The 27,993-nt window shown below is 35.9% G+C and overlaps 1 protein-coding gene across 1 annotated transcript; it reads left to right on the forward strand.

Annotated features, from left to right (window-relative positions):
• The first annotated feature begins 25 nt into the window (after positions 1-25).
• LOC125652624 (uncharacterized) lies at positions 26-27,993 on the forward strand. The gene is made up of 3 exons (XM_048881966.2): positions 26-902; positions 15,487-15,724; positions 26,717-27,993. The coding sequence occupies exons 1-3, from the start codon at positions 742-744 to the stop codon at positions 26,912-26,914; spliced, it is 597 nt and encodes a 198-aa protein (XP_048737923.1). The 5' UTR covers positions 26-741; the 3' UTR covers positions 26,915-27,993.

A 27,993-nucleotide genomic window follows, 5' to 3' on the forward strand; every position in this document is an offset into this window, starting at 1 on the left:
ATGAATATCAAAGCACTAATTATTCTCTCTGCTCTTTATAGTACAGAGAACCGAGAGATTATACAGCATCATGGTAAAAATTGAACGCATCACGTAGCTTTCTAATTGACGATCGAATTCTTATCACAAAAAGGTTCCGTAATGAGAGGTGCCTCTGTCTTCTGTCTGTCCCAGCGTATATTTAAACTGTTGACAGTGATCTAATTAATGGATCATTTTCTTTTCGTGTGCTCTGTCACAGTTAAAGAATAGAACTAACACAAATCCCGGATCCATGGCAGTCAATGGTTTGTACTGGGCCGTGTCGTATGTCATGTAGACTTACCGCATTCTGTCCGTGTCTCGGCTGAAGTCAACTCGATTACAAAACTTGATACCGTATCACGGACAAAATGAATAATATATAATAAGTGACATCCGGGGAATTGAAATCTTTGGAAATATTCGTGTATAAAACTTAGTTAGAACTATTCTCAAGATGACACGTAAAATAAGGTTTAAAAATCGAAAATTCACTCACAATAACAGTGTATTTAAAGAAACAGTGTCACAAGATGTCCTTATGCATAATTAATGTCTTCCTAACTATCGGAAATGTTTAAAAACACAGTTGCACGGGTATTTATCATTCAGCGCCCATGCCCTTTGAGTGTCGACTTTTTCATGAATCGCCGTGGTAACTTTGTGTGAGATTTCTAATTTACGGGATTGTTTTAGTGATTAGGATTATGCTGGGATAAAATGGGATGCGGGACTTCGCTGGACAGACATTCTTCGTCATCTGACCACTTTCCCACCCCCTGCCGATTGGACTTGACCTCGAGACAGCAAGAACTGATTCGCTTTAGCTGGGACCTCATCCAAAAGGACATGCTGGTCACGGGACTGGAAATATACGCCAAGTAAGATCTCTCGATCTCTCTCTCTCTCTCTCTCTCTCTCTCGTCACAAATTTCGTTCTGCAGTAAAATACACAGATATAATACTGGCAATGATAAAGTTCTTGATTTTAAATCCATTTGACACATTTTACATGTGAAATGATTTTTACAGATTAGGAGAAGGAAAGGACCTCTCTTGGTCCATTGAAGCTATATTTAGGCTGCCATGGCTCATGATTATAATTTTGAATAGATACAATAGGTTTGACATATAGTAAAAACGTCGGGTATCGCGGGTGATACAATGCTGCAAATATAAAGAGTAATACATGAATGACGAATATATATATATATATATATATATATATATATATATATATATATACACGTGTATGTCTTACATGATACTTACTTGTAAACCAGGTCCTTTCTTTCTGACAGAATGGCATATTGCAAAGAAAATCATCAAATAATTGATAGTTTACGACCCCCACCCACTAACCCCAAATGAATATATGCAAATAAAAAACAATAGACTTTTACATTATCATTCTAATAGAAATACTTTTTCATGAAGTGAAGATGTAAGATTATTAAAAAAGAAGGGGACAATTTAAATCAATAGATCCTGTATTTCAATACATACAAGTGTATGTATACATGTGTATAAAAATTACTACCAGATAGACCTTTTAAGCACTTTTCTTAAAATGCAGAATCGAAATTTCCCGTGCATATTTCAAATATGCCAAACTTTGTCTCACTTTTTGCCTGGTAATATAAAAAATGGAAGATGTACGTATAAAATTTCCATTGGCGTCAAATAAAAACATCATTTCAAAGTTCATCTTTAAAACAATTTACCAACGACAAAAAAAATATTCATATTTCCTGGAGTCAAATGCAATACCATATTATGAAAACAAGAACATGACTAAATATCGATTACATGGGAATTTTTAAAAATCAATAAATGAGCAAATCGATGTCCGCTATTAACAGATTTCTATTTTCATGAGTGGTCGATCTATCATAACATTTAGCAACTATAATGACGTAAATGGACAATATCAAGTGTCTCAATCAAATTGACAAAAATCTGGAAATAAATTTTCCTTTCCTTCACACAAACAGCCAGATTCTGTCGCTGCATGATGTGTGTGGTCATACCTCTCGCTCTTTCTTTGTCTCCTTCAGTTTAAAAAGTGACGTAACAATGACAAATGTTTGAATGAATAAATGAAACTTACAAAAGACAATTTTTAGCATAAAACATGGGATGGGGGAAATACGAATTTTGATATAAAAGGGATATTAATATATTAATTCCATCCATTCATGCCTTTTCAATATTAACCCCCCAATCAATAGCTTTTAAATGTCATATAGACAGTAATATATTTCATACACTGATGTAGCAGGCATTCTATGTCCTACAGTTTTGAATACTATCGGAATTATATCTGTCGTCGTTAGACTTGCGATTAATTACTAATATTTGCTGTTTATTACTGAACAAATCCCCTCCCGTATTAACTCATGGCTCTATCTTTCTGCAACATCATTATTAACAATTCATATCTCCATGCTGTTTCCCACATATATATACTGCATGTATATCAACTGGTAGGTCTAAATACAAGGGATGGTTTATTCATTTGTTGTCCTCTGGGAATCCCACCCCTTGATTGCAGGCATTTCGACATGAATGGGGAAATGCTTTGTGTACGTGATGGTACCACAGTCATCGCGAGATCGGGGATCACTATATAGGACGCACACAGAGTTCGGCCTGATAGCTGCAACATCGTTTTGACATATCCTACTTTTTCATATCGTATGATTTTCTTATGGATGATTTTCCTCACGATATTCTGTCATTTCCTGTCATTTCTACTCTATATTTGTCATGCGTAGTAAGCAAGTGACGTGCGTGATATACACCTATATATAACAATAAAACAGTAGAAGTTGCACCCGGCCCGTTGAGGCTCTCAGTCACTATACGTAGTTGATTTTTAAAATACATAGAAATGCCGAAGACTTTTACAAATACTATTGTCTTACTCATACTTACTAATGGAAACAGAGTCAAGAATTTTGCAGTTTCTCTTTGATTTTTTCCCCATGAAAGTGTTGAAATTGACTGTTATATCTACACGTTTATGTCTAAATTCATAGTATGGGGGTCAGCTTCTCTGGGGTTTCCGAAAGATTTACAATAAAATAAAACCTGTTTGTTTTTTCGTCCTCCAGTATGAAGTCAAATGTACTCGTAAAACTGCAAATGGATCCTCTCCACCTCTAATATTCTATGCTTGAATACCTCACCTTAAATCAACTGAAACTGCATCGATTTTTTTTTGTACATAGGATAATCGTATTACTTGCGTGTATGCTTTCATGAAAATTTATAGTCTTATTTTTAATTTTGCATAACCTTATCTGATCTCGATGAATTATTATCATAGATGAATTATGATACCATTTTGATATGAATGCCTTCAAACACATTTGTGAACAGATTGGAAACGATCCCGAGAGTGTTTTTCTGACGTTCATTTAGTTCTTTTTAGCTCACCTGAGCTGTAAGATTTTTTTGATCACCTGTTGTTCGGCGTCCGTCTGTCCGTACACTTTACACATTTTTGACTTCTAGAGAACCACAGGGCTAATTTCAACCAAACTTGCCACAAAACGTCCTTGGGTAAAGGAGATTTAAAAATTGTTCAAATGAAGGGTTGCATTCTTTTCAGTTTTCAGAGGGGAGATCATTAAGAAATAAAGAAAATATAGTGACATCTTTGAAAATCCTCTTTTGAAGAACCACTCACTGGACTTATATGAAAGCTCACTTAATGAGTGGAGTTTCAAAACTGTACACAACATAGTCCTTGGGGTCATTTTAGTATGCAACTATCCTAAGCTACAGTGATTCAGATTGGCGTCGGCCATCGGCAAATCGCCGATAAATATTCAAAATGGCCGACTAAAATTCTCCAGAAAGGCCAACATGGCCTATGAAATTTTCGTTTTTCGGTCAGTACAGCCGATCGTTTTTAGTGTTTATCGGCCACAGGAAAAATGGTTTGTCTTAAAACAAGTACTCAATGGATCGTTTGTAAAGAGGATTTTGATTGGTTTTTGAGAAACTTCCCGTCCAATCAAAATTACTTTGAGAAAATAATAAATTGATGCCCCTGTTGATCTCGCTTGTGTTTGCAACAATCAGCGGGGAACCAGTTTTGAAAAAATGGCTTTAAAAAAAGAGAGTCTGGTTTGATGATCATGATTGGCAACAATCCCTATTAAACATTAGATTTTCCGGTTGTGGTAGCTCAGTGCTTCGTAACTAGGAGGTCGTGACTTCGAGTCCCGCTCGTGCCATAGCCGCACCAAACCTAAGAAGTAAACATGGTTAGTGATTGCTCCTTCGCCAAACGCTCGTCATTTACTAGATTTAGAAGTGAGAATCACGGGTCTTTCGGATGCGACCTTAAAAACGGAGGTACTGTGTCGCGGCAGGCGTTGACACGTTAAAGAGCCCTCACTGCTATGGCCCTGAGCGCTCAGTATAGGTCTAAATTTGTGATACTTCACCTACAACTGGTGACGTCTCAATTATCGACGGAATGAACAACAATCAAACAATAACAACAGCAAACAACACATTGCAACACAGGAACGACCGAAAAGAATTCCGAAACAGTCGACTGCAGTCATGATAAATAAACTGAAGAATTGAAAAATAAAAAGTCAGTTTAATTTTAAAGTTTTGAGTTTATTTTGCAGCATTGCTTCACATGTATTTAGGGCCTAAAGTTTTCATGGAGTTAGGCCAAAATGGCCGATAATTTTTGTACCATTTAGGCCCTCTGTCCTATCAAATTGCATTCCAATCTGAATCACTGAGCTAGGTAGTGTAGATTCAAGTTTGTTCATGTCATGGCACCTTGAAGTAGAGTGGGGCCACAATGGGGAAATTAAGTTTTATATGAGAAAAAATATTGTAAATCTTTCGGAAACCTCAGAAAACACTAAAATTCATGTTTTCTTTCAAGGACCCTGGGGTTAGGGTGGGGCTAAACCAGTGATTAAGTTTAAATGATACAGGAATATAGGTGGGGGTCTCTAAAGAATCTTCTCCAGGACAGCGAGGGCATGTTAACTAGTCATATTGATGTTGAGGCACCCCCATGTTGTGTGGATTCAAATCAGTTAAAATCCCATACGTTTTAATAGGTTATGGTCAGAATATAAGTGTCATAGGATTAAAGAATCGGCTGTAAAGATCTTTTAGAAATCTTCCGAGGAATAACGACAGGGCCAGAGTGATGCAAGTGAGCATTGTGACCCATGAGCCTCTTATTAAAAGATTCTTTTAAACAAATTTTAGAGACAAACATTCTACGGTAAGACTAATAAATGAAAGATGGATTTAATGCAAAATAAATAAATAAATACACTGATCGATCAATTGATTTAAACCATCTGCAAATGTTGTTTCCCCATATAAACATCCAAACATAATTTCGCTATGGAAAACTTAGCTACAAACAAAACAAAACAAAACAAAACAAAACCCCACACATTACATTGACACTACATTGTAGAGAAAACAGCTAGACCCCACACATTACATTGACACTACAAAACCCCACACATTACATTGACAAAACAAAACCCCACACATTACATTGACAAAACAAAACCCCACACATTACATTGACACTACATTGTAGAGAAAACAGCTGGATGGCATATTAGTGCTGCAATATTTGTATTATATACTTTTTTATTTGCAGTATATAATTTCTTATTTGTATTGTATAATTTCATTTTTATTTTCTAATTTCATATTTTTTATGCATGATTTTCCATTTGAATTGTATAATTTTTCCATTTATATCGCACAATTTCTTATTCGCCGCACTGTGTAGATTGCATAACCTTTATTTCTATCTGTATAATGTTCATTTGTATTACGTGTTTTTTAAAATATATATTTCCTATTTATATTATATAGTTTCCTATTTGTATTCTATAATTTTCTCTCTGTGTGCGATAATTGTATCACAGTCCCCTTTTTAAGGGAGTTTGACTTTGTTTTGGCTGTTAATTTTCAATGACCCTTGCATTCATTGCCTTAAGTTTAGGGTTTTCTCAAAAGGGTTGATTGAGTTGTCAAATATGAGTACCAACTATATAGCTCTATCAACTTAAACATCTATGCTACTGAAATAAGAGACTCGATTTTCTGTCATTATTTTTAACTGACAATACACACATTCCCCAGATCATCAAACCATTCCTTTTCTCTTCTTCCATCCATTACAAATGATTTTTCCCTTTGCGTTTTATATGATTAATTATCATTGATAATTAACAGCTCTAGGTATCCGGCACGGTTTGTAATTTAAAAGAGACCAGACTAGAAATTTGTCAAGCCCAATAATGACGCACCGGTATCAGGTGAATTTAATGTGATAAAGTTCGTGAAACGCTAACCCGTATTGACATTTTTAAAAATCCCCTTCATTATTCATATAGCAGCAAGATGGAGCAGCAAATCTAGGATAATCGGGATATCACCAAAAACAATCTTTAAGGCCTATATCTCTGAATTCTTTTCCGAAAGAAGTGAGACTTTCTTAAAGTATGGATATCTACTAATCGATGTGTATGTGTGAATTTTTATTTTTTTTAAATTCACGATCTTCATCAAAAGTAATAGATCAAATATTAATGTAGCTATTTTGTAGGTGTCATTTGTTCATATCATGACCCTTAGGGTGTAGCGTCCCGCTGAATGTTTAAGGCAACATCAATAAATCTGTTATTATCAAATTAATGTTTAAACACTCTCATGAAGAGTATATTCAAAGTTGTGACAGGGCGGGGCTGCAGAAGTGTTTTATCTAGGAAAATACAAATTCTTCAGGTGAGCGATGTGGCCTATGGGCCTTCTCTTATCATGCACTCGTCAGCTAAAAGAAAAAAACCATCCGAGACGTGAACATACTTTATATTATTCAGTGAATAACTAGTCCGCATCCTCAGAATTGACGTTAACGCTGAGTTTGATTATTCAGTGAATAACTAGTCCGCATCCTCAGAATTGACGTTAACGCTGAGTTTGATGTTGGTCACTTTCGCCAGTAACATCTGTAGATAAGACCATGTATCCTGTACATTTCATGATTTGAGAGAGTTGAAAAGTTGACAGAATCCCCTGAAGAAATACAGAATTCACAGCGTACTATATACATGTGTTGCTAAGCTATGTAGAAGAAAATATTATTGTTTGCTTTGACAACGCTTTCCTAACATATGGTAGAATGCCGCGTGGTGTATTGAATAGCATTATTCTGAGTCAAAGCATGCCTATAATGGTTAGTGCTGCACCATTGTTCATTCAGAATCTGTTTGTTTTGTTTTCTCTTCTCGATAATCTTGGTATCTACCTCCAATAAACATTCGTTTTGGAAGATATTGTAATGATATATTGTGTACTGTATATAGAGGACGAATTTCGCTTTCAAAATGTCCTCTAAATGATGGCTTTAGAAAAAACAAATATGTTCAGAAATTTCATTATACAAAGCCTATAGTGTTTTAAAACTTATCGAATTACTCAGTGTCAAAAACATTAAAGAACGGGCGAATATGAAACAGATATTATTTTTCTTTAACGAGTACATTGTTGTAACATTGTTGTCTGCTCACTCTCCATATAATACATATGATATCATGTTTGTTTGTATACATATTTATAATTGTATCTATGCATATCCAATGAGACTGTGGCTCACAGAAATAAAAAATCTGAAATCTGAATTTCCAATAAGTGGGAAAATGAATAAGAAAAAACAAACAACCCCCAAAACAGCAGCAACACGACCAGCATATCAATCACCGTATACACTCGCCTATAAGTCGGTTGTATAGTTTTAGGTTACTTTGGAGGGAATTGCCACTGACCCATTTATAAGTCAGTCTAACTTTTTTTCAAGATTCGGTTGACAATTTCAAATCAATGTTCTCATGTTTTTACCTGTGTTTCAAATAACATGCTGAGAAATGCGCCGACATTTGATATTTTCCCCCCAAGAAATCAATTTCATATCGATACTCTTACATGTATGTATTTATCTGTGTTCCAATGATATTTTGGGATATGACATCGATATTTCACTTTTAATTCTCAACTTAAACAGTTACTATTTTGTTTATTTCGTCCATGTTTTTGTTGTTTAAAAAATACTAGGCTATACATAACGCCATCCAGAAAAATACTAATCTTCTTAGGACACTCATATAAGTCGGACATTGAGTTTTGAATCAAAATTCAACTCCAAAAAATCCTACTTATAGGCGAGTATATACCGCATCTTTGGTTGATATTGGGTTTATTTTCTTTACCTGTGTTGTTTATTGTGTGAGCCAAATCGTACCCAACCAGTGCAATTTATTCAATTTAAAATGTACAAAGCTCACAAATTGAATTTTCTCTTTGCAAAAAAAGTCACAAGGGAAAAAGTCATTTTTGGATAACTGATAGGGTGGTGCTCTGTTTGACACAATTAAACACATAACACAGTTTGAGGAATTAGAATGGTCATTTATTAACTAATAAATGACAAAGTATTACACCAAAAAATCATATAAAACAGTTAAAAAATAATAAACTAAGAACACAATACTGCAATTCATGCTAAGGAATTGTGACTAATAAAACATTACAAAAATGCCACAATCCTAAAAACTACAATATAAAAAATCATAAATACAATATTATGACTAGAAAAAACCTCAAGTTATAAGAGCAGATACTTTGGCAAATTGTATATACAGAAAGTGTCAAAGATGGGGAATCTTCCGCCACCTATTAAGGCTGTAGTAACGGATGGATGGGGCATATCAAAGCTGAAGGTAACCTTCAGCTTTGATATGCCCCATCCATTCGTTGGAGAAAAGAAATGAATTTCCTGTAGAATTTTTAAATATTCGTACTAGAATTTTAGGTCACCTGAGTAAACCAAAAGTGACCTATTACACGACAAGTCGGACTAGTAAATCGACACTTTACCCGACCGGACCTATCATTTAGTAGACTTGGTCGGTCGGACGTGCCTTAGTGTCAAACCCTGCCTATTGCAATTGATCTGCGTCCGTCGTCGTGCGTCGTCCGTTAACAACTGAACATGTTTAACTTCTTGATAACTACCGTTCCAATTCCTTTCAAATTAAGGACTTTTGCACCCCTAGGGCCTGAGGGGCGGGGCAAAAACTGCCTCAAATTGACCAATTTTCAAAAATCTTCTCTGCAAACGCACATGTGTAAGAAAATCTAAATACATAGTGATGTAGAGCAGGAAGGCTTCTACCACAATTGTAAATTTCATGATCCCCAAGGTAGGGGTTCTGACTCCAGACCGGGCCAAAATTGGTACATAGAGTGTATGTGTATATCATTTAAATAACATCTTCTTTAGTGCTATTGATACTAAATTAAAACTAAGTAGATATTTAGAAAGAGCCGGTAGTCCTTTACCAAAATTGTAAATTTGATGATCCCAGGGGTAGATATTTTGGTATCAGGGTGGGGCCAAAATGATCAGTTATTAAATGTGTGAATAATAGAACATTTTCAGTTTCTTCTTGATAACTACCATTCCAATTCTTTTCAAATTTGGTATGAAGCATCACTGGCACAAGGGGGACATAAAGTGTAAAGTTCAGGATTCCTGCACCACTGGGGCCTGAAGGGCAGGGCAAAAACTGCTCAAAATTGAACAATTTTCAAAAATGTTCTCTACCACCGCACATGTGTAAGAAAAACTAAATGCATAGTGATGTAGAACAGGCTGGCCTCTACCAAAATTGTAAATTTCATGATACTCGGGGTAGAGTAGAGGTTCTGACTCCAGGGAGGGGCCAAACTTGGTATATACAGTGTATACATTGTATGTGTAAAACATTTAGATAATCCCCCTTTTAATGCTACTGATACTAAATTAACACTAAATATATATTCTGGAAGGATTAGTTTAAACAATATTCATTCATAAATAATTTGATAATAATGTTTACAAACAATGTCTTATACATGTAATGGATTGAGAAACAAGCCAAAAGGCTTATATTAATCTCGCTTTCAATATTTTACAAGTAAGAGGTGAATAAAAATTCTAAGTATAATAAGTCGTATACCAATTATTACAACAATACATGAAAAAAGAAAGAAAAGCTGGAATTGAGTATTAAAAGAAAAATAACACACGTTTATAAGTATGATAAGTGTCGATACAGATCAAATGAATATAAACTATAGACAAGTTGAAATAACAAATTGTAGAGCTATGCCATATAAACAATAAGTAATAAACACAGGTTTTCCACTTATTACAACCTTGGTGCACATGAGTATATTTTATATACAATATGACAGTATTAGATATAGTAGAACAGCTTTCAGAGGTGCGCTCAGAACCTTTTACTTTCAACAAGAAATTTCTGGGCTAAATAAAAAATGTTGTTGTTCTCACTTTCAGATAAATTTTCATTACCGTATAACAATAATTCTACATTAAGTGGATATGGCAGAATTGTATTGGTCCAAACTCTTGAGTACATATTACAGCGTAAAAGAAAATGATCAATACTTTCTACTTCTCCACAAATGTAAAGATGTGAATTGCATAATATTTCTTTGAAACATATGAAGATTAAGAGCACTGTATTCTAATCTCAATTTTGCATGAATAGTTTGTCCGATTCTGGGCTGGGTTTCACAAAACTATCTTAAGATTGTCTTAAGATCTGACTTATGACAATCATAAGATACGGCAGAACCGTTTCACAAAACTATCTTAACTTCAGGAAATCTTAAAATATAACGCTTTTACAGGTACATGTTCATGTATACTCGTTACACTGTAAAATACCGTGTTTCCTTTGTAATCTTTAATTTAAAAGTTACATGTAAATGAAAGATTAAAGTATATAAAAATATAAATAGGAAGTTGAAATATTGCGATTTTAGGCATTTGTAATTATCTAATATATTCATAAAATTTGATACATTGTCTTAAGACATAATAATAATAATATTAATAATACCATATTTGTATAGCACCCTTTTCATACACTATGTACGCTCAAAGGTGCTTTACAATGCATATATACATGTACCTTACTACAGAATGTTATACACATAAATGACATAATACATAGAAAATAAATAAAACATTAAAAAGCAATGCTATAAAAGGCGTTATCACATGTAAACAGTCCGTAGCTGTACCTATTCTGATTGTACACATAAAACATGAAAACACAAGATACCATAAATATGCTAGATAAGAATAAACATCAGTTTCAGGGCGTATCAAAATAATAATAATGAAATACACACAGGCACACACAGCATATGATGTCTCTATTATAATACATTAAAACATATATTATTTTTTTTATATCTTAGTCGTAAGATAGTTTTGTGAAACTGGCCCTAAGTAAACTGGTTCTTAAGTAAAAATAATTTGGAATATTAATGACACTTGTATTAAGATATTTCTTTGGAAGGATTAAATATTCCTCTACCAAAATTGAAAATTTCATGATCCTAGGGAGTAAGGGTTTGGTTCCAGGATTGAGACAAAGTCATTGTAGTGATTCTATATTCCTTATCATTTGAAATACTTCTTGAAGTTTACTGATATGGTATAACACTAAATGTATAATTTGGAAAAGCAGAAAAGGATGTACTAAACTTGTGAATTTCGCAACCCAGGATATTGACTCTAGGATGTGTTCAAATTCGTTATATTGTGTTAATGTTACATGTATTATACTATGTAAAGCCTTTCATCACTATAGACACTATTGGGGGCATTTAAAAGAAAGATATGATCTTAAAACTTATACATGTACTTTTATTAGTATTCAAAAACAGCTAGGAATTTTTTCCTAGGTTTCGTAGACCATGGGGCTAGTGATATTAATAACTAATGCCCAGTTGACCGATAATGCCTGTGGGCCTCATGTTAATTTCACTTTAGACGTTTGTAAATCTTTCATAGAATTTTGAAGAAAAAAATTAGAGGTGAATATTTTCCCTGTCAGGAGAGAGCAACGTGTTACAAAGGTGGATTAGAAGTTTGTGGATGCTGTTCTTTTAGATGTTGCCTTTGATTTTCCCGAGAAGAAATACCAGGGTCGAATTCAAACCATTTAAAGATGTTTAATCTGATATTTTTCTTCCAAAGCATAAAGCATTAATTTAATGCAGCTGAATCAATTAATATGTTATCAACTTTCTTTATATATATTACAATATATTTTCCCTTTTTCTCTCGCAATACTGTGGTATCCTCGTCATCTTTTTGTTATTAGGGTGTGTGTGTGAAATAACGAAAGACTACAAAATTCAGACAGAGAGACGACAAAACCTCTACCATAGTGATCTAACTTTGTCGGTTTTTCTTCTTGATCGTTTGTTTTCTTTAAATTCCGCGCTAAATCGTTTAACGACACTTGCCACAATCAAACTTGTTTTTAGGAATGATGAAAATGAAAACTAAATTCATGTTTTTATTAATGAAATTATTACTATTTACTGTTCGGAATGTAATTTATTTCCAAGATACCCCAATTTAAAAGGAAAAAAATTAATTTTTAAAAAAAAAATTGGGGAACATTTTTATAGACTTAGGGGCAATATATTTAAAGTTTTGAACATCATAGAATATTTATAAGTCCTATATTATTATTATTATCATCATCATTATTATTATTTTAGAAATTTTTTATTTGTACTTATTACAGTCAAACTAATCCACATGCCCTTATACATGTACGACACGGTATGTAACAACGAGACGGTATGTACATGTACCGTAGCACGAATGGCGACGCTATGTAAAACTTTATTTTTGTTACATAGCATCACTATTCCTGCTACGCTTTGTAACTAATAGTTACATACCGTGCTGCGGATGGCAACGGTATGTAACAAATTGGTGCCGTGTGAATGCCATATGCAGTAACTGCAAATCCGCAGCTGCATATTCATTTTTTTTTAATGAATCGGCAATTCGAGCAGGCATATTATATAATTCTGTAGAATTGAGATTTGGCTCATTCTTTGGGACCGCTTGATCGACAAATTAAAAACATTTACGCGGTATTAAATCCCCAGAGAGTACCTGACGTATTTTATCCTTAATTAAAGATAGCTATGTTTGTTTTCCTTCAATATCAACACACCGTCAACATTACGTAATGCCTAATGAGGATAATTTTTCATGTGAATATGTTCAACAACCCACAGGGGGTTTCAAATTGTGAACAAAGAAAAAAAAAACAACTACAGAATCGTACATGGCATATTTATGAGGCTTCACAGTTTATACCGTCGTGTATTTTCAAAAATAAAATTTATTTCTTATACATACTGTACATGTATATTTCTATTCTAGTTTCATTTAAACTGTCGGAATTCCCAGACGTTGTAATAGACGTACTACATATTTATCTATCAAATAATTCTACCGCCGCGGTGGTCTAGAGGCAGAGCGTTCGCCCTACCTGCGGAAGGTCGGGGTTCGAATCCCGGCCGCGATAGACGTAAGTCGTTAAGTAAAACAAGTAGTGACAGTTCCATCGCCAAACGCTCGGCGTGAATGTCACGGGTCCTCGATGATGACCTTAAACACGGATGTCCCGTGTCACAGTACGTGTGACACACTAAAGAACCCTCACTGCTCAAAGGCCGTAAGCACCGAGCATAGGCTTAAATTTGAAGCCCCACACCTGTCATGGTGACGTCTCCATATGAATGAAAATTTTTCGAGAGGGGCGTTAATCAAGAATCAATGTATTCATATGCGTATTGTTTACAATAGCAGCGCGTTCATGAGGAAGTACCTATCATTGCAATTTGTACAAATATCAAAGGCAAAACCATTGGGAATGTGAAATTATAAGGTAGTATATGAAGTTTTATCCATCCTAAGAAAAACCATATTCCCTATGCATTTAGGTGACTGGGTGAATAAAGGTTCATATTCCTCATGCAACAAATTCATTATAATACCGAATCAATGAATCATCTGAAAATGTTTGGATCTGTAACAGAACTTTGCATTATTTGATTGTCACGTCACAATGCTTAAGTACAAAAAGTGCCCCTGGTGTTATTCTATTCACAATGGAGGGAAATATTTTGAGGTGGGATACAATTAATATGATGTGTATTCCCTCAATCACAGGACCAAATCAGTCGAAATAGTTTTTTCATGAAAATTTACATACGAGGTGTAAAAATACACTAGTATATAGTTGGTTATTAATCAAATGCAGTCTTAATGGTTTATGTGTTTCACTCAGTGTAATGATATATCATCATGACAGGAAATACACAGCCATATGGAGACATTATACTTAATGATATAAGCGGCAGTGCTTAGTACATTGAAAAAACAATAATATCTCTTCTTATTAACACTAGATATTTCTTGGAATTATATTATAATGATATGTTCATCTAGTTCTGATATATAGAAGCCAGGGTAAGGCCATATTGTGCTCACATTTAATTTCCGAGTCTTGATTCTCCCAAACATTCATCAGCACCGCGGATCTCTTGACTCTGAGATCAATTCGTTCACTTTCTGTTGTAATCGCTCAAAACTGCGATTTGTTACATCAAGCATGCAATAACAACATCGTCTGATTGCGGGGCGGAAGGATTGTTAGTAAGGCAAGACACGCAAACGCTGTATTACGCGACATCTCGCGTCACTCCCAGCACACATTGTTTTGAAATTTATCATGTTTTGTGACATTGCATGAAACAAATAAGCTTTAGAATCATCAAGTTATTATTGACAACGATGAGGTTCAGGATAGTCTCGGCTGCCTATAGACCGCAAACTGTAACCGATAACATCTCACCTTCTATACAGTGAGTCTACAGAGATGCATGACGCTGTAGGGGTAGTGGTTAACTCACTCGCTTCTCACCGCTGCCACCTGAGTCCGTTTCAGTGGTTGTATGTAAAACTTGTACGGTACCAATTTTGATGCACCAGATGCGCATTTGGACAAATAATGTCTCTTCAGAGATGCTCAAGCCGAAATTTTGGAAATTCGAAATAAAGATAAACTTGTAAGAGCTAAAAGGAAAACTAGAGTGCCAAAAAACTTGAGCCAAATTCGTCCAAGGATCAGAGCTATGTATGTGAGAGGGTATGGTGGTCGCCCGTTCGGACACGTGGGTTTCCTCAGGGTACTCCGGTTTCCTCCCACATCAATGATCCCTTCATGTCAAAATCCAACGAGAAGCAATAATATAAGTTGTAGAACTCGTTTGTTAATTAAATAAATATTGTTTAAGCTATATAGATAACGATCTAAAGGGGGATTGGAAGTTGCAATCTATTTACCTTTCATCCCACTTTAAACCGGGTTTCATTTATAAATGTGTTTCCATGAACTCTACTTTTACCGCAAGTAGTGGTGATGTGTGTGTGCGCGCGCGCGCGAAACATATGAAGGCCATTCAAACTAAATATATAAAAACATGGTGTTTTTTTTTCAGTTTTCTGAAGAATTTAGAATCCGAAATTCTCCTACTGTTTCCAAAAATTATCCAGACAGACGAAAACAATGAGAAACTGACAGTACACGAGGAAAACCTCCAGCATCACGTGATGATCGTCATGAAGGGCATTGGGAAAGTCGTGGATAACCTTGACAATGTCACACTAATCCACAGCTTCCTTAGTTATGTTGGTCAAAGGCACGTGCAAAGTAACGTCAAACCTCACATGCTTGAGGTAAGTATACATGTACCCTGACAGCTGTGGAAATGCACACAAACTTGGGTCATTCAGAAATATATACCTTTTATTTGAATTTAGAATAATACATAAGGCTTAGTTATGTTATACGATGGTTTATTTGTAACTTTAGAGGTTGCCCTTCTTTGACTATTTAAATCCCTTTATCATCGTTATTTCATTTTTGAAAATACACCTGGGCATGAACAATTCTTACACCAGAGGGCGTGTTGCGCAAGCTTCACTTACACTCCTGTCAACGCTTGGAATCATGTGACAATTTAATCACATAATATAAAAGTCATTCTAGTTTTTATAAAAGTGGCAACAGGCAATACATCAGGCTCTTTTCATAGCCCACTGACACTTTGATAAGTACATTTTCACCATTTGCTGTTTGTCTCTTATTGTATTTTAATCGCCTGTTTTACTTTCGATTCCATGTTTACATCAAATCTCAACCACAAGCACTTCCATCTATGTCAACAGCTTTTTTCAGAAATCTTATAGAAGTTTTTAGTATGCATCATTTATGTTTTGGACAAAATATTAAGTCATATCATGAAATGCTTTTAATGCAATTGGATTGGTGTTTACTGTAAATTGTTTAGAATTGCTGGGTTTTTTTTAAATCCTGAATTTGGAATCCCAAGGGAACCGGGTTGGAATAGGTCCCCAATACCCCTTGCTTGTCGTAAGACGCGACTAAATGGGGGCAGTCCCTCGGATGAGACCGCAAAGACCGTGGTCCAGTGACACAGTAGGTGTGGCACGATAAAGATTCATCCCTGCTCAAAGGCCGTAAGTGCCGAGCATAGGCCTAAATTTTGCAGCCCTTCACCGGCAATGGTGACGTCTCCATATTAGTGAAAAATTCTCGAGCGGGACGTTAAACAATGTATAACGAACTGAATTTGAAACTACTTCGTAATACGCGTTTAGATATAGGAAAACCGCCCCATTTCTATCTTAAAGATGTTAACAGAGGGCAAGAAACCATGTCATCACAATAGGGGGCATTCCTTAGCATATTCTAAAAACAATATCTATTCACAGAACGTGAAATAGACTGAATATGTTGTTTAAAATTTGATTTTTAACGTATCAAAACGATACAAATATATTAGTATGATTGTAGCAATTATGGGCGAATCTTTATTATATATAAATTGCGCATATGCATGTTGTTGAGGGTAGCAATAAAACATTTTAATCCGAGCTAACTATTGTCATTCGAGGCGATGTACGTCACCATTGACAATGGTTTTCGAGGGGCAAAAATTTTCAATATTTCCCTCAACATCATGTACTATTAGTTTTATCATTTATTGGATATGCATAACAAAGCACAAAATCTCAACTTAACACTTGACAAGCTGCCGATTCTCGTTTGTTTCTTTTAATCAATCGATTTTATTCAAAGTGTCACGCACAACAAATCACATCTGTATTTATTTTAAAAGTTTTCTAAAATGTACGACAAACCGTACGCGCATCAATTTGACGCATGTGCTTCGTTTTTTATAATATCACCCGTTGCCAAGCAATGTTTCCCGTCGCTGGATACAATCCTTGGGGGCGTGACTTTTACTCCCACAGGAAAGCCCCCCCCCCCCCCCCCCCCCAATGTTTCTCGGCCAACCATTCGAGTATTTTACATAAAAGCATAATAAAAGAAATGACCTACATTTTTGCAGTTACTTCCTTTACACCGGAAGTTAGGGGCGTGCTTATCATTGCGGTCCTAAACTTCACATAAACATCATTAACTAACAGTGTATAGTAAAACTTACGTTACCCAATTCTTTATCATGCTGAGTTTAAACAGGTTGTATTATGTTTATGATAAAGACCCTAGGTTTAGCTTCTTTGATTTTATTGAGAAAACTTTTTAAAGTGTGCACTAAAATTGTAGGGTTGGGGAAGGGGTGTGTTGTAGCCGTATTTTTAACGTTTATCTGTCCAAATTATGATGCAATTGATACTTAGAATTTCAGAAGTAATCTGTTTTAAAAACAACGGACCACTGGAAATAAAAGCACGACGAAAGCATGAGATATAATAAGACATGTGGCATCTTTTTTAAAGGGGTTGGGGTGAGTTGGAAAAGAAATTGACTTCACAATATTGCATGAAAATTCTTGACAGCGCCCAGCATAGGCCTAAATTTTGCAGCCCTTCACCGGCAATAGTGACGTCTCCATATGAATGAAACATTCTCGAGAGGGACGTTAAACAATATTCAATCAATCAATCCAGTTGTGTTCATTCATTGTGTTCAATATTGTACAAAAAGGTATATTCAATAATATACAAAATTAAACACAATGAATGAACATAATTGAATCTACCAGATTTTTAAATATCTACAACAGTCAGCGAATCATAGCCCATGCCCTTAAGAAGCCCCCCCCCCCCCCCCCCCCCCCCCCCCCCCCCCCGTGGCAGAGTGGTTAGAGCATCGCGCTCAAAATCACACGGTCTCTCACCTACTTCGGCGCGATTTCGAATCACGCTCGCGCCGTAAAGTGAGAAAGTTTCTCGGTTTACTTTCGGAAGGTCGGTGGTCTCTTCCCTACATTGTATCTGGATTGTCTCTTCCACCAATAAAAACTGGGCGCCACCAGATAACTTAAATTTTTTGAGTGTGGCGGAAAACATCAATCAATCAAACATAGCCCATAAAAGCGTATGAGTTTCAACAGAATGAATTTTATCACATCTTAAATATTTATCAAACATGTCTTTCTTAGCCTCTGAATTTTACATAGGAGACGGGGGAAATGGTGCGTATCTTCTACATACAAGAACAGCATGGATACGTCTGATTTGAAACAGCGACGATTTTTGAAACGATTGAAGAATGCATTTCGTAATGCAAAATATAGGAAATTTTATTGGATTTAGATAATGAAGATATTTTGTGAATCATGCCGGTATAAAACGACATGAAGTGTGGAACATCCTGTTTCATGTAAGACCTTGATTAAGGCAATTTAATGGAGGACTGTTTTTTTTTTTTTTTGTTCCAGTTCAAAGTTTACAATCTATTAACTGTTAAAGAGGACTAGCAACTTTAATTTCCCTTTTGAAAAATGTCCCACTAGGGACGTAGATATTAGTTGAATGAATAATTAATGAAATTTGACTAATCCTACCTGTAAATATTTATGAATCTTCGGAAATGTTTAAATTTGCTCCAGGAACTATCTATTGAAGCTCATCAAATAATTCCAGAACGTAAAAAATGATATTACAAAAAAGTAGTATATTGACAAGTATGGTAGATATTTTGAAACTGGAAAAGTAAAACTAGGCCTACTGTTGGTAATACTTTCGAGTTTTGATCGGGTTATGACTCAGTATCCTATCATCCAGACATATCACACAAATACATTAGGACTCTACACTCTTAATGGAGCCCAATGCGGTATATATATATATATATATATAAAAGCACAAAAACCCAACAACACCCTACTTTCTTGTCGTTTTTGCGTGTTATTTGTTTATGTAATATATGTCTCTTGATAAAGACGCGGGTTGCGTTGAAAATTTGAGTTTTAAATAACCAACAGTGTCGTGGCCTTTTCAGTGCTTTTATATATATATATATATATATATATATATATATATATATCCAAAACGGCGTAAATCCATAATTTATCTATCTATCCATCCATCTCTCTCTCTCTCTCTCTCTCTCTCTCTCTCTCTCTCTCTCTCTCTCTCTGTACCAAGGATAACCCATGCAAGTTCGAAAGCTTATTTCCAATGGGGTTCTTTGAACACAAGGGGGTCATTATGTGGGATGGAACTGGAGTATCCACGTGTCCGAGTGGGCGACCACCATACCCTCTCACATACAAACAATCTGTGACGGATGCGCCTATTCAGTTCGTCCTATGCTTGCTCGATATGGTTTAGATTTGGTGATTAGGATGGCCGAGGAAGAACCTGGATATTGTGTCTTTGCAGAACACCACGCAATAGACGAGCAGTGTGCGTTGTTATGTTGGAATACTGATCGGATACTGCATTATTGGAACCATGTGTAACTGTATGACTTGATCAATATACCGTTGAGCCGTCAAATTACCCTGTGTGTGTAGTAGTTACCCCATATGATATTGTTGGTTATGTGCAGATACCCGATGGGTGTGGTCATAATGACACGAGGGAGCGTAGCTCCCGAGTGTCATTATGACCACGCCCATCGGGTATCTGCACATAATCAACAATATTATATGGGGTAAGTGACTTGTACCATAGTTTGCAATTATTCGTTATACTGTAAATGTATTCCATTTGGCTGTGTATTCTATTGAGCGCCTTTGGCGGAACGCAGCTTCCGCTAAATCAAGTACATCGCTAAATGCCATCCGTAAATCTTGATGTTTAAAGTAATTCAGGAATGCGCTAAATCAAATCTACGCTAACTTGTTGAAAAAAACGATTTCCGCCAAATATCGTACACGCCAAATATAATACGTTTACAGTATTTTATTATAGTTTTCGGAAGTGCGGTCGCCTGTTTACAATATGATGTCAATTGTTATGTATTTAAATTACACTTTGTACACCATATATTTCTATCATAATGACTTTCTATCACCGAAAAATGTATGTTCATTAATTTTTTTAAAAAAACCCGTTTTTAAAGTGCATATAAATGTTTGGACTGTTGGTTTTGATATTTTTATTTAACATTTACGCATTTTCCGACTTTTCGTACCGGCATTGGCTTTAAGAATTGAAATTTAAAAATTCAAATAAAATTCTTAGAACCCATACTCATGCATTTTTCTGTTTAAAAATATAGCAATATATTCAATTGATGATGGTGGTTACTCTTTTGAAAATCCTATTTGATATCCTTCATTCTAATACATATTTTGACTAAATTGGCTGGAAAAAAAGATTTACATGTCTATACAATAGATTAAAAATAAATAAATGGTGAAACATAAGAGAGAAAAAATTAAGAATTCTAAGATGCGAAACCATAAAAGAAACACCAGTCTGATTCACTCTGTCCGCTAAACAAGTTTATCTCTCAAACGCATTTTTGTCACGTGACTGGGTCTTTTATAAAACTCTTTATAAATGCTACCCGTATTTATACGTACACGTGTTTCTCGACTTAAGGAGAATGTGGAAATAGAAAGTCTTTGGGACGAGACCATTGACGATATTATCTTGTATCAAGGTTTAAGTGAGATTCAGTGCGAATATCTATAATGTATTTGGAGAACTTAGTCCGAGTCAGTTATCCGTGTTTGATATGTGCAATTTTGATCTAGAGGAACGTCATACAATGGACAGTGATGGTGTTGTTTTTTTCTGTCGAGAATGTGGGCGGGGTTTGAAGAAAAGTGTGGGTTATGTACAGATAACCCACACTTTTAACAAAAGAAAGCACGCCAAGCTATGGTACAAGAACCAATATATCCTGCCCGTGTAGGATATTGCTGTCCACATCCTAACACTACCCCTTCAAACCGGTCAGCCTCCTGGATGCAATTTGCGCAATACGTTCATTTTGGTGCCTATACTATGTAACTCTTCCATCAGGCCTCTGAACCGAACAGTCCGTCAGCGTTACCGCACTCGATATCCGTCAGTGTTGCCGCAGAGATATACTCTATGAGTCTGAGACCATTGAATCGTTTCCGGCGATTTTGAGGAATCAGAACGGTAGATTTCGTTTCGTTTCGATTTCGTTTCGCACTTTACAGTTACCCGGTATAGCATTCGTGGTGTTCACCTGTAACAGTCCAAACATTTGACGTCACAATGCAATGGGTGGACGGAGATAAGATCTAAGGTTATCGCCGCTCACAGGTGGGGGCATTTTTCAGCACGGTTTGAGGATTTTTAAATGAAAGCGCTTGAGTTGATATTATATACTGTACATGTAAACAATATACACATATAATTTAACACAGCCTTGTTCATAACGATGAAAGCCCAGGTAGTAATTGTAATTAAAACTTTATTGCGATAGCAATAATGTACGCGAAAATATGCATACGAAATGAGGACAGCTTTCTTTGTACATCGAGTTCCATATGCATATACACCGTTTCCTTGAAATGTTAATCGTACAGTCATGCTTTCATGAGTATACGGGTCACATGCATGGTTGAATTGAATATTAAAGAAGTTGATCTTCCATAAATACTTTGCGCCTGCAGTGGAAGCTACATGTTGATTGAAATCAAGAAATGTAGTTTTCGCTGGCCTATTACCCGCTCATTGTTCTGATAAATCAGGAACTGCAGTTTTCGCTGGCCTATTACCCGCTCATTGTTCTGATAAATCAGGAACTGCAGTTTTCGCTGGCCTATTACCCGCTCATTGTTCTGATAAATCAGGAACTGCAGTTTTCGCTGGCCTATTACCCGCTCATTGTTCTGATAAATCAGGAACTGCAGTTTTCGCTGGCCTATTACCCGCTCATTGTTCTGATAAATCAGGAACTGCAGTTTTCGCGGGCCTATTACCTGCTCATTGTTCTGATAAATCAGGAACTGCAGTTTTCGCAGGCCTATTACCCGCTCATTGTTCTGATAAATCAGGAACTGCAGTTTTCGCGGGCCTATTACCTGCTCATTGTTCTGATAAATCAGGAACTGCAGTTTTCGCGGGCCTATTACCTGCTCATTGTTCTGATAAATCAGGAACTGCAGTTTTCGCTGGCCTATTACCCGCTCATTGTTCTGATAAATCAGGAACTGCAGTTTTCGCTGGCCTATTACCCGCTCATTGTTCTGATAAATCAGGAACTGCAGTTTTCGCTGGCCTATTACCCGCTCATTGTTCTGATAAATCAGGAACTGCAGTTTTCGCTGGCCTATTACCCGCTCATTGTTCTGATAAATCAGGAACTGCAGTTTTCGCGGGCCTATTACCCGCTCATTGTTCTGATAAATCAGGAACTGCAGTTTTCGCGGGCCTATTACCTGCTCATTGTTCTGATAAATCAGGAACTGCAGTTTTCGCTGGCCTATTACCCGCTCATTGTTCTGATAAATCAGGAACTGCAGTTTTCGCGGGCCTATTACCTGCTCATTGTTCTGATAAATCAGGAACTGCAGTTTTCGCGGGCCTATTACCTGCTCATTGTTCTGATAAATCAGGAACTGCAGTTTTCGCTGGCCTATTACCCGCTCATTGTTCTGATAAATCAGGAACTGCAGTTTTCGCTGGCCTATTACCCGCTCATTGTTCTGATAAATCAGGAACTGCAGTTTTCGCTGGCCTATTACCCGCTCATTGTTCTGATAAATCAGGAACTGCAGTTTTCGCTGGCCTATTACCCGCTCATTGTTCTGATAAATCAGGAACTGCAGTTTTCGCTGGCCTATTACCCGCTCATTGTTCTGATAAATCAGGAACTGCAGTTTTCGCTGGCCTATTACCCGCTCATTGTTCTGATAATATTACGTTCACCTTGGGTTTAATCTCTTACAGACCTCATACTTTCGTTTTGACTACTTTTTACCAAATATATACAATATAACGCAGTCTTGTTAATATTGATGAAATCGCTGCTAGTCATTTTTGCGATAGGCCTAGCAATAAAGTATGCGTAAATAAGCACAAGAAATGAGAACAGCTTTATTCTCTTTGTAAATCAAGTTCCATATACATACATGTATATACCGTTTTCTTGAAATTTGAACCGGATACACATACATGCATACGGGTCACATGCGTGGTCGAACTGAATTTTTAAAAAAATTGATCTTACAATTGCATAAATATTTCGCGCCTGAAGTGGAAGTTAAATCAAGAACTGCAGTTTTAGCGAGTCTATTACTCGCTCATTGTACCGTGATCAGCTCGATGGCTTGAAATTGAACTAATATAATGCACTAATGTCCCCTTGGTTTTAATCTCTTACAGACATCACACTTTCGTTTTGAATACGTTTCACCAAATGTTTAACATTATAATTCATTAATGCAATAAGAGTAAAAAAAACTAAGTAGATTGAAAATCAACTTAGAAATTAGAATTTCAACTTTATATGATGAAGCATCGAAAGAACACACTTTACTTAGTATGTAATAGTAAGTCGCTGGGGACAAACAGTTAGGAATATTTGACTTAAGTCGTGATACGTTACGGCACATACTTGGCATCGCTAGACAGTGTGTTTTGACCTTGAACAGTGCCATTTGGCCAACTAATAAAAAAGGTCATTTGGCCAGATCTCTGATAGAATAGCATGGTGAGTTGGCCTAAATAAAGAACAATGATAAAAAAGTAACGGGGATAGTTTTCGGAGTTTAAAAGAATGTATAACACTTGTACGAGGATTGCACCAACAAGTCGTAGACAATGTTAATAATTTTCAAAATGCGCATAATTTCCTTAAGATTTTTAGGTCACCTGGGTAAACTCAGGAGACCTATTGCAATTGGTTGTCGTCCGTCGTGCGTTAACAATTGAACATTCTTAACTTCTTCTTAATAACTACCACTCCAATTCTTTTCAGATTGGGACAAGGGGAACATACATTGGGAGGTAAACGTAGCATATTCGACAGCAACCCCTTTAAAGGTTTCCGGGATTTCTCCCTGCTTTTTTCAGTTGTGCTCCTATTTCTAAAATCTAAGATGTTTTTTTAAACCCCGGATTCTGATACATATTTATAACACCAATACTCCTGTTGGTGAATCAGGACTCCAGCACCCCTGGGGCTCTAGGAGTGGGACAAAAAACTGCCCAAAATTGACCAATTTTCAAAAATCTTCTTCTCAAGAACTACACAAGTGTAAGAAAAACTAAATGCATAGTGGTGTAGAGCAGGAAGGCCTCTACTAAAATTGTAGATTTCATGATCCCCGGGGTAGGGGTTCTGACTCCAGGGTGGGGCCAAACTTGGTATATAGTGTTTATGTGTAAAACATTTAGATAACATCTTCTTTAGTGCTATTGATACTAAATTGAACCTAAATTGATAGAGCAGGTAGTCTTTTACCAAAATTGTAAACTTGATGATCCCTAGAGCAGGGGTTCTGACCCCAGGGTGGGGCCAAACTTAGTATATAGTATTTATGTGTAAGTTTACTGATACTGTATAAAATATAAATGCATACTTAGGAATTAAGCAGAAAAGGATGTACAAAAAAATGGTAAATTTCAGAACCCAGGGTTATGACTTTAGGACGGGTCCAAATTAGTCATATCTTTTGATGTTTTAATGTTAATACACCTATTATTTAAAGCCTTTCATCAGTGTATGTACTTTTAAGGGCAGTGAAGTTTTAAGAACACATTTTGTTTGATACTGTTGCTGAACATTAGAATTTAGTTTAGATATTCAGAACAGGAATTTTTTTTCTAGATTTCATAGCCCGTAGGAGTTGTGATATTTTTTCACTTGTATTCAGGTGACCGATAAGGCCTGTGGTCTCTTGTTTTACATGATAGAATTTTCATTTATTCTAAACAAAAATGTAAAATTTGAAATAAGTAATGAAAGAGACTAATGAGATAATGCTGAGTAAAAATTGAGATTCATTGTTAGCGCACGTGCAAAATAATTAGATATTTTCTTTGTTTCACTCAGTTAGATGAAAGCGAATAGTTTCATATTAAATACATCACATTGAAATTTATATCTATGGAATCAGGAATGTTTTCCGCGTAATATATTGGTTTTACAATCACAGGACATCCTAAACAGCAGAGATGAGAGGTCATTTTTAAACCTACCAATGGAATTTGCGCGGTATGGCGACGTCAACGGCATTCTTGGCGCATGAGAAATAATAGAATATTGTGCTGATCGTGGTTTTACCCCACCTCAAACAAAACGGGGGGGGGGGGGGCACATCAGAGCAAAGAACTAAAATTTAACTGGTACAAGAGGTTTGTATAGGGAATGACATCAGAACCAATGATAGGAATTTCCCCTTAAAAAAATACCGACCGCAAAACCCAGAGGGTACAGAACGGCATGGATGAAGATGTGCACCGACTGCCATGAACATAATTATGGGGTTTTTTTTAAATCCGTGTTCTATGTCATTATGAAAGGAGATGTTATGAAACTTTGTAAACGAAATAAAAAAAATTGAAAAACAAAAAGTACAAAATGGTGCTTTTAAATAACAAAAGAAAATTGATATTTTTTCTAATGACTAAATGACTTATTGATACCGTCTACGACTTTTTGGGATAACCCCCGTAATTAGTTCTTTCATGTCGTGTTACACTCCTGTGACCATTAAGGCCAATGAGCTTCTTGTCAACTAATTATTTTGAACAATTTTGTGTGTATATGATAGATGTTCATTGCCGCTTCCATGCAAATCTACACGAGTTCTTCCTGAAACATCCTCAAAGTTTCAATGTTTTATAATATACAGTGACCATTTTCAACCACATGCTTGAACCATGATTCCTCTAAATACATAGGTTGTTTGGGCAAACTATGGCTCCCGGGCTCCCGGCTTAGGGCGTTCAATGATGTACACAAACATAAATAAGAAAAATCTCAAATGAAATGATGATAAAACTTCTCTTAGCTAAACAAGTCAAAACTGTTTTTCACACCTGGAGCCATAACATGAAAGTTGAGTTCTGAGTCTTACTTTAGGTTATACAGGAAAAATATTTAATTATGCATATTGCACCAATCTGATTAAAATCAGATCTTTAATCCTCTCCGTTATTGTTATGTCGCTATAACAATAACGGAGCGGATCAAAGATCTGATTTTAGTGTAGCGATGTAACAATAACGGAGCGGATCAAAGATCTGATTTTAGTGTAGCGACATAACAATAATGGAACGGATCAAAGATCTGATTTTAATCAGATTGCACATTGCAAATGCACTTTATAAGTTATGTTCGACTCATTGCGTTTCTGTATGAACACGTCGACTTGGGGGAGCGTTGTTGTTGGATGTCTAAGTTATTTATAATGTATATGGTAGATAAAGGACACGTATCGGTTTTTACTTTTCCAGAGACTCTGGCCGTCCATTGATGACAGCTTCCGGGCGGTCTTACAGGATGTGTACACCCCCGATGTTCGGTCGGCATGGAAATGTGTTGTGGACTTCATGATCGAGAAAATCGCGGAAACGATGGAGGAGGCGGAAAAGAAGCAGGATTTCCGGTTAGCCAACGACAGGAGTAGCAGTTTCGCACACCTGGCGGACTGAATTCAAACCAGCACAAATTATTCAGCACCCTGTGATCCTATGTTAGACTTCATTGGAGTGAAAGTATGCTTCAATGAGACATTTGTATTAATTATAATCACGTGAGAGATTAGTATCATAGATTCTATTCTCTGTTCCTTCAGTATTTTGATGTGTTTGTTCGTGCTCGCGCGCGTGTGTGTGTGTGTGAAAGAGAGAGAGTTCTGATTTTATGTAAAAGAAAATAATTACTTGTACACATGTATATTAACATTTATGTTTACATATTAATTTTTGTCCTCGCAAACAACGTACTCCTGTTAAAGAGACCGAAGTGGTACTTAATGTATGCTAATTACTATTTTGTAAAGGATACTACCAGTTTATTTTTAAGCATCTGACCCAGTAATTTCATGCTGAACCGTGATGCATACATTTTAAAATATACTCGTTATATTTTTGTTTATGAGAGACTAAAGTTGCTGGATTTAATTTTGATGATTGGAGTAATTAGAATTTTTAGGTATTGTGCTTATCTCTAGGGCCTTATTTTTAATTAATTTGCATACTATTTGGTTATTGATGATTCATAGTGTGTGCTCTAGAGACAAAGAGCCAAGTACATTGTAAGAATAAATCCATTATACAACCTTTGAAGAGAGGACGACATTGTCCAACAAAATTTATTGTAAAGGTTGGTAATCCCAAGCTAGAATTAAGAATAAACCGTATGTGTATCCTCATGTGCATACAAAAAGGACAATTCATATATTTCCAAAATTACAAAATACGAAAATAAATCCTCAGAGACCAATCGGCTCACTGTATTTGAGTTGACAGAAACCAATCAGCTTACAGTACGTGAGTTGTCAGAGACGAAAAAGGGTTACATGTAACAAGAGACCAATCAGATCAACGGTACTTGTTGACTTGTCTGTTTGAATGGTTTAAGATTCCCCATTATTACATAGTTCCAGAATTTACTCTCTACCGGGGTGATTACTAACAAAGGAATAGATGCCGTCAACATAAGCAACATTCTTAGTCATAACAAAGAACTTGATACCTTGTCAGAATGGATTAAAAGTATATTGATTGAT

The sequence above is a fragment of the Ostrea edulis genome, chromosome 5, assembly GCF_947568905.1.
Source record: "Ostrea edulis chromosome 5, xbOstEdul1.1, whole genome shotgun sequence".
Classification (NCBI taxonomy): domain Eukaryota; kingdom Metazoa; phylum Mollusca; class Bivalvia; order Ostreida; family Ostreidae; genus Ostrea; species Ostrea edulis.

Bases quoted from the DNA above. Each gene is read 5' to 3' on its own strand.
- LOC125652624 (XM_048881966.2), top strand. From the start codon at position 742: ATGGGATGCGGGACTTCGCTGGACAGACATTCTTCGTCATCTGACCAC. The intron at 903-15,486 runs GTAAGATCTCTC...TTTTTTTTTCAG, and splicing joins GGACTGGAAATATACGCCAA to TTTTCTGAAGAATTTAGAAT. The intron at 15,725-26,716 runs GTAAGTATACAT...TTACTTTTCCAG, and splicing joins TCAAACCTCACATGCTTGAG to AGACTCTGGCCGTCCATTGA.